General features: G+C 45.6%; 1 protein-coding gene across 4 annotated transcripts in view; it reads left to right on the top strand.

Moving 5' to 3' along the window:
• The first annotated feature begins 332 nt into the window (after positions 1-332).
• The window catches only part of LOC144680809 (histone deacetylase 2), an 83504-nt gene continuing 75420 nt past the window's right edge, over positions 333-8416 (top strand). For all 4 annotated transcript variants that reach the window (XM_078542217.1, XM_078542214.1, XM_078542213.1 and 1 more), the window contains exon 1: positions 333-407. In XM_078542217.1, the coding sequence (XP_078398343.1) occupies positions 356-407 (52 nt within the window). In that variant the 5' untranslated portion in view covers positions 333-355. The remainder of the gene's footprint in view (positions 408-8416) is intronic.

Here is an 8416-nt window from a genome sequence, read left to right as displayed (position 1 = left end):
AAAAAGCAGCTTTTTTCAGTCATTAATGTGTCTAGCTGCTCCCTGAAGTTCGCAGGTATTGTTACTGTTGTCATTGCCTCAGGGCTGGAGTCCCGCTCCCCTCGCGCGTGCCCGGGGAGGACTGTTCCAATGCGGGAGAAGGGAAAAGTGAGGCAGAAAAAAGAAGAATATCCTGTCCGACTGGCTGGAATAGTGAGGAGTGGTCACAGTGGATTACAAAGGAATAATATCTCAAGTTCCGAGTTCCCCATCTCTGCAGGTGGAGCTGGACCTGGCGATTTAACCACCCGCTCCTTTTAACTCCCCCCGCCCCGGGAATGTTGGTCGCTGCCGCTTTCCCTCTCGCGCTGCTGTCATGGCGCTGACTCAGGGAGGAGGAAAGAAGAAAGTTTGTTATTATTATGACGGTAAGAGAGAGATGGGGAGTAGAGACCGAGAGGAGGGAGAGACGGGGAAGGGGGAGAGGGCGGAGAGAAAGAGAGGATGGGGGTGGGGTGGGGCGGGAGAGAGAGGGGAGGCGGGGTGGAGTGCGAGGGGGAGGGGGGAGACCGGCCGGGGGTGGGGGAGTGGGGGAGACCGGCCGGGGGTGGGGGAGACCGGCCTGGGGAACGGGCGAGAGGGAGACCAGGAGTTCGAGAGGGAGGGGGGTGGGGGGGGGCGGCGAGAGAGAGAGAGAAACCACAGGAAAGAGCAAGAGAGAAAAAAAAAGGTGAGGGAGGGGGTCTTGCCTTTTGGAGTGGAATTGTTCTTGGGCTGATCTGGTGTTTCTGGTGGGGTGAGCCCAATCTGAGCTGCCATTTATTGGGGGCGTGGGTGAAGGGATCCTGGGCTGAGCTTGTCTTTGGGTTGGGGTGTGCACTCTATGCTGAGTTAGTCTTCAGGGAGGGCGGGGGAGGAATGCCCCTAATCCCTTAGTCTGGGCAAGAGGATCCTTGTAGCATAGGTAGGAACTATTCAGCCCATCAGATTTCTGCTAATTCTGACAGTTGGGCCTGAATTTCATGCTTGGTGTGCGTGCCAAGTCAGCAGGCCCAGAAGTGGATGCGAAATGTGCTTCCGCCCACGATTGGCCCCTGAATGCAATTTCTCGCTGGCTGGCCAGATTGCCCCGAGAAAGCCTCAGCTCTGCCGAGGTGCTCGGGAAGAGGGCGGGTGCCAACAAAAGTGCGGGTGGGCGCTTCTAGCAAGCTCCCTGAAGGTAGACAGCTGTTGTGGACCTGTCTCAGGGAGCTGCAGACCTGAACAGTTTAAATGACAAAAAAAATGCACCAAACTGTGTCTTTGCAACACCTTCAAGCACCTGACAGGAGAACTCAAAAACCATCAGTCCCCAGATATCTTTTTGTTATTATGTTTCAGCCCAGACATTTCGTCCCGCCCTTGGGTGAGGTTTTGTTAAAAACGGACTGCCCACCTGCCTGTTTTGCCCGAGCACGAAATCGCATGGGCAACGTAAATTCAAAGATAATAGGGTTTTTAATGGCCTTAATTGGCCTTTTTATTGTTGGCGGGCACGGCTCCGACCACCATGCACACCTGCTGACCTCAATATTGCTCACGTGCGCGTTGATGTTGGGACGCACGCCCAACACCATTTTGCGCAATTTCATATGAGTTCGGGTCGGGTGCGCAACTGCCCGAAAAACGTAAAATTCTGGGCCTGGTCTCGTTTCCATATCCTGTTAAATTTCGCCTTTCCGAATACTTATCCGTTTCCCTCTTATACATTCTGTTTACTCTGTACCACTGGTAGTACATTGTCTGTCCCAACAACCTTTGCAGGGGGAAGGATCCTAAGCTTTACTTCTCTATTAACTGTATTCACCAAACATTTAGTTTTTCTTGATTTCCTTTATCAAAAGCCTTACATATTCTGATTACATCTATCAGATTGCTCTTTAACCTTCTCTGCCAAAAGGTGTTTCAGGAGCAACCTGAAACCATGTAGAGAATTTTAAGCCCCCCAGGACTGGCAATAAGACCGCCCTGCAAAGCAGATTACTCGCCTACTCCTGCTTTATCCGAAGTGAGTCAGTAATTGAAATTTGCTAATGTCTCAGATTTTAACAGACTGAATTTGACAGCTATTGGGCAAATTTCCCAGGATTGGGGGAAACCCTGCAGCTGAAGGGAGGCAGCATTACTTGTGGGCCAGGAAGGTCAGGAGTGCTTTGTCTTAATTCTCCAAGCTTACTTGCCTTGTTGGACCCTCACCCCCCACCCTGCCATTGCTGACCCTCTGGCACCTGCCACTCACTCCCCTTCCCTTGAAATCTAAGTTGAATTGAGGTCAACGATCAGTACAGGTTCATTCCTGTTAAATGTGTTTCTCTGTGGGATATTGGAGACAAGTCTAATTTTGTCCTCTCAAATATCTCCATACTTTTGTTTGGGGTTGCTTGATTGGATCCAGGTGCAGAAATACTAGCTGGTATTTTTTTTCCTCTCTTTTCCACTCCCCTCCCCCATTTTTTCTTAAGACTGCTAAAGTCAAGTCTAGTGCCTTGTTACTTCCATAGATGAGAAAGCCAAATCAAGTTAGGGATCGAAAACAGAAAATGCTGGAAATACTCAGCAGGTTAAGCAGGTTCTTTGGAGAGAAAAACAGTTCATGATTCAGGTTGATGAAAGTTCATCAGAATTGGGATAAGTTAGAAACGTTAAAAGGTTTTGAGCAAGAAAAAGGGGTGTGTGTGAAAAAAGAACAAAGGGAAGGACCATGACAGGGTGGAAGCCAGAAGACATTAAATGGCAAAAGAGTTAGTGCAGGTTTAAGGTAGTGGTAAGACATTTGCATATGGTCGCCATGATGCAGGCGATGGATCTGCAGAACATCTCCATTGAGTTCGCTAGCATAACCTTGAGCTTTCACTCACCTGTCATTTTAATTCTCCACCTTGCTCTCATGTTGACTTTGGTCCTTGGCTTCCCATAGTGTTCCAGTGAAGCTCAACATAAACTTGAGGAACAGCATCTCAACTTTCAGCTGGGTACTTTACAGCTTTCTTAATTCAACATGGAGTTCAGCAATTTTAGACCAGAGTTTGTTTTCCTTTTTCTTTGCAGGTTTTGATTTTGCTCTCGTTTTTGTTTTTAGTGGCAAGTTGTTTATCATTCTGCCATTCACACCTCCTCTAGACTCAACTTTTGCTTCTTTGCTTGACTTGTTACCACTCCCTTTGGCCTTGCACCATGAATTCTAATTTAATCTCTCTTGTCTTCCACTTTATCACAGAACTTATTCCTTTCTCCCACCTGCCAGCATTTTCTCTTCTTTATTTCAGGTGTCCAACATCTGCAGTATTTTGCTTTTGTTTCAGATTAGGGAACCTTGATGATTGCTACTCACTTAGAGAAGTTAGGTTAAACTTGTATCAAACTTTGGTTACACCACTTGGTGCTCTGTTCTGGTCTCTGTATTGCAAAAAAAAGGATATAGAGACACTGGGTATAGTGGATTAAGGAGGATGATACTAGAAGTGAAATGTTATAACTCAGCAAAGACTAAACAGGTTGGGCCTTTTTTCTCTGGATAGGGTAGATGCGGCAAAGCTGTTTCCACTTGTGGGAGTATCTAAAACTAGGGCCCATAAATATAATGGTCAGTGATAAATCCAATATAGGATAGTTGAGGTGAATGGCGTAGGTGCATTTAAGGGGAAACTAGATAAGTATAAAGTTCAATCACTTACTTTGGCAGTCTTCCGTCTCATGAGATGATGGTTTGCGCCTTGGTGGGCAGTTAATATGTTAAACATCACCTGGCTTGGCTCAGGGCAGTTTCTGTCAGGTTTGCTACAGAGGAAGACAGCGGGTTGAGAAGATGCAGGTATTGTTGGCCTGTTTTCTCTTGGCCACCTTCTCAGCCAGCTGAGCTTTCCGTTTCTCCTCGCCTCTTCCAATGCCCCGTGAAACAGTTAGCTCCCAGAGGTCATAGCTGTTGGCCACTGTCTCCCAGTTGTAAAGTTAAGTCAAGGTTTATAATAATATGAAATATTATTTTTGTTGAAACTGCTTTCGTGACTATGTCGTGGGAAGTACTTCTTAAAAAAGTGAAGAAAACTAATTACACACAAGATAGATAAGAAGAGTCAGTACAGCCTATGTAAAATTAATACTGTTCAGTCAAATCTCAGTTGAGGTCAAAATGCTTCCGTATACTAACTACATTGCAAAACGTAGATGGAAATGAAAGCTTCCCTAAAATCTTTTTTAAAAAAAACTCATGCCAGACCTGTAACCAATAACTGAATGGTACCTTAATATTTGTACAAGTCTTGAGCACTTCTAATTCATTAACATCAGCAAAATCTTTTCCTCTGTTAATGCTTGAAACATTATAACTATTGAAAGTTTTACACTAGTATGTGTAAGGATAAAATTTGTGTCCAATAATGAAATGGGGCAAATTGTATTGAATTTTTTTCTCTTGGATTTGTAATCAATGCAATGAGTTATGTATTTTTCTCTGAGGTGTTTTCTGCTGAAAAAAGGCTGAATGAGAAAAAAAAAAGCTTTGAATAAGAAAAAGCCCATTACACCCACACGCTGGTCAAGAATTGTCACTTGGGTGCAACTGACAGTCTGGGTGCAGATTGCTCTAATTTTATAAATCTTTTTACTATTCAAGTTTCTGCTGAAACACATTTGAACATCACTTGATTTTAAGAGGCTACTCAAAGACCTGAAAACGAAAGTTGTACCAAACCAGTATAGAAATGTCAAAAAGGAATAAAACTGGATGGACCACTGGACTTAGACACTGGAAGCAATAAATGGCACACCCAACCGTGTTGACCCTGCAAAGTCCTCCTTACTAACATCTTGTGCCAAAATTGTGAGAGCCGTCCCAAAGTTTAGTCAAGCCTGACATAGTCATATTCACAGAATCATACCTTACAGACAATGTCTCTGACACCACCATCACAATCCCAGGATATGTCCTGTCCAATCAGCAGGACAGACCCAGTAGAAGCAGTGCAGCACAGTGGTATACAGTCAGGAGGGAGTTGTCCTGGAGTCCTCAACATTGACTCCAGATCCCATGAAGTCCCAGCGCATCAGGTCAAACATGGGCAAAGAAAGCTCTGACTGATTACCAGCTAGTACCCTCCCTCAGCTGACGAATCAGCATTCCATGTTGAACATTACTTGGAGAAAGCACTGAGGATGGTAAGCACACAGAATGTATTCTGGGTCAGGGACAGTTGTCCACCACCAAGTATCAGCACTACTGACTGAGCCGGCCAGGTCCTGAAGGATATATTGGCCAGACTGGGCAAACCTTCAGCAGGTAGTGATGGAACTAATAAGAGGAAAGGATGTACTCGACCTGGTCCTCACCAATCTACCTGTCGCAGATGCATCTGTCTACGACAGTATAGATAGGAGTGACCACCACACAGTCCTTGTGGAGACGAAGTACCATCTTCACACTGAGCATACCCTCCGTTGTGTTGTGTGGCGCTACCACCGCCCTAAATGGGATAGATTCAGCACAGATCCAACAGCTCAAGACTGGGCATCCAGGAGGCACTGTGGGCCATCAGCAGCAGCAGAATTGTACTCATCCACAATCTAATTTCATGACCCGACATATGCTTCACTTTACCATCAGGCCGGGGGATCAAACTTGGTTCAATGAAGAATGCAAGTGGGCATGTCAGGAGCAGCAACAGGCATAGCTAAAAATGAGGTGTCAGCCTCGTGAAGCTACAACATAGGACTACTTGCATGCCAAACGGCAGAAGCAGCATGCAATGTACAGAATTAAGTAATCAAAAATCCAATGGATCAGATCAAAGCTCTGCAGCCCTGCCACATCCAGTCATGAATGGTGGTGCACAATTTAACAGGAGTAGGAGGCTCCACCAATGTCCCCATCCTCATTGATGGGTGAGCCCAGGATATCATTACAAAAGACTAGGCTGAAGTATTTGCAAAGATCTTCAACCAGAAGTACTGAGTGGATGATCCCACGACAGCCTCCCCCTGAGACCCCCAGCATCACAGATGCCAGTCTTCAGCCAATTCACTCCAGTGATGTCAAGAAACAGCTGAAGGCAGTGGATACGGCAAAGGTCCTGACAACATCCTGGCAATAGTACTGAAGACTTGTGGTACAGAGCTAGTCACGCCCCTGGTCAGCTACAACAGTGGCACCTACCTGACAGTGTGGAAGATTGCCCTGGTATGACTTGTCCACAAAAAGTAGGACAAATCCAACCTGGCTTATTACTGCCCTCATCTCTCGATCGTCAGCAAAGAGATGGGAGGTATCATCAACAGTGCTATCAAGTGGCCCTTACTTAGCAATAACTTGCTCACTGATGCTCATTTTGTATTCTGCTAGGGCCACTTGGCTCCTGACCTCATTACAGCCTTGGTCCAAACATGGACAAAAGCGCTGAATGCAAGAGGTGAGGTGAATGACTGCCCTTGACATCAAGGCATGTGTCATCAAGGAGCCTGGCAAAATTGAAGTCAGTGGGAATCGGGGGCCATCTCCACTGGTTGGAATCACACCGAACACAAAGAAAGATGGTTATGGTCGTTGGAGGGCAATCATCTCAGTTCCAGGGCAGCACTGCAGGAGTTCCTCAAGGCAGTGTCCTCGGCCCAATCATCTTCAGCTGCTTCATCAATGACCAGGTGTTCGCGGATGATTGCACAACCTTCAGCACCATTTGCAACTCCTCAGATGGTGAAGCAGTATATGTCTACATGCAGCAAGACCTGGGCTGATAAGTGACAGGTGATATTTGTGCTACACAAGTGGCGGACAATGAGCATCTCCAACAAGAGAGAGTCTGACCATCTTTCCTTGACATTCATTTCGTTATCATCTCTGAATCCCCCTTCCTGGCTATCACATCCTGGAGGTTACCATTGACCAGAAATTTAACTGGTTCGGCCATATAAATATTGTGGTTGGAAGAGCAAGACAGAGACTAGGAATTTGGACTCCCCAAGCACAAGTCAGGGTGTGATGGAATACTTCCCACTTGCCTGAATGCGGCTTCCACAACATTCAAGAAGCTCGACACCATGCAGGACAAAGCAGCTGGCTTGATTGGCGTTACTTCTACTAACCCAAACATTCATTCTCTCCACACCAACACATGGTGGCAGCAGTGTGTACTATATGCAAGCTGCACTGCAGCAACTCATCAAGCCTCCTTCAGACCTGTGACCTCTACCACTTAGTGCAAGGACAGCACACACATGGAAACACCACCATCTGCAAGTTCCGCTCCAAACCACACACCATCCTGACTTGGAACTATTTGCTGTTCCTTCACTTGCTGCATCAAAACCCTGGAACTCCCTAATGGTACTATGAGTGGACTTACACCACATGGTTTGCAGTGGTTCATCACCACTTCTCAGAGGCCATTAGGGATGGATGACAAATGCTGGCTTTGCCAGCCAGTGAAAACTTGCAACAGTAGTTAATCCTCAATTGTGGGTAGGGAGTGAGGCCATTTTGTGGCTGAGGCTGGTATTTAACACAATACTTTTTAAACTAGTGCAGATGATTGTGGGAGCTCAGTTTGTGCTGAATGTAATTTGGACTTGAAATTCCTCAATATTGTATACTGGTTTGGCCAATTTCAGGTGAATTGCACCAGGAAAAAAAAACAGTGCAACTTCAGGTGCTAAGTTTAATCAGGCCTATAATGGGCTCTCCAATTCGTTTTATTTCCAGAGGAAAAATTCTTCCTGTCCCAGGGTAATCATGCAGAACTGCATAGGAATGGTACATATGTTGGTTCCTGTTTGTTTTATCCTTTACAAAGCACCTTTCTGCAAATATTGCCTTATTCAAAGAAACCATTGTGTCTCATGAGTATTTGATGATCTTTACATCCTGTAACTTTCAAGCCTATTTCTTGCTAGATTTTTATGCAGTTATTTTTTCAAGCAGTTAACCAGCACTGCATTACTTTTGTTAGAAGATGTTCCACATATTAATGGATTTCAGTAATGTGAAATAATGGGCACCACTTGTTGTGAAATGGTGCCTGCCCCAGGTCTTTTCCCTTTTATTTGTTTTTGTATTTATTTTGAGCCATTGTCATAACTGCACAAGAGGAGACCATTTGACCCATCAGGTCCACACTAGCTCTCTGTAGAGCAACTCAGTCAATCCCATGCCCCTGCTCCATCCCTGCAGTCCTGTACATTTATTTCCCTCAAGTGCCTATCCAGTTTTTGAAATCATTCATCATCTCCACTACCACCACCCAAGTAGGCTGAGTTCCAGGTAATACCACCTGCTGGGTAAAAATGTTCTTCCTCACATCCTCCACCACCCCCCCCCCCCCCCAAAAAAAAAACCTTAAATCTGTTTCCCCGAATCCTTTTACCATCAGCTAATTGGAAACAGGTTTTCTTTTTCTACCTTATCTAAACA

This window comes from Cetorhinus maximus, chromosome 5 (assembly GCF_964194155.1).
Source record: "Cetorhinus maximus chromosome 5, sCetMax3.hap1.1, whole genome shotgun sequence".
In the NCBI taxonomy this organism is placed as follows: Eukaryota; Metazoa; Chordata; class Chondrichthyes; order Lamniformes; family Cetorhinidae; genus Cetorhinus; species Cetorhinus maximus.
This window is presented reverse-complemented; position numbering and strand designations above follow the sequence as displayed.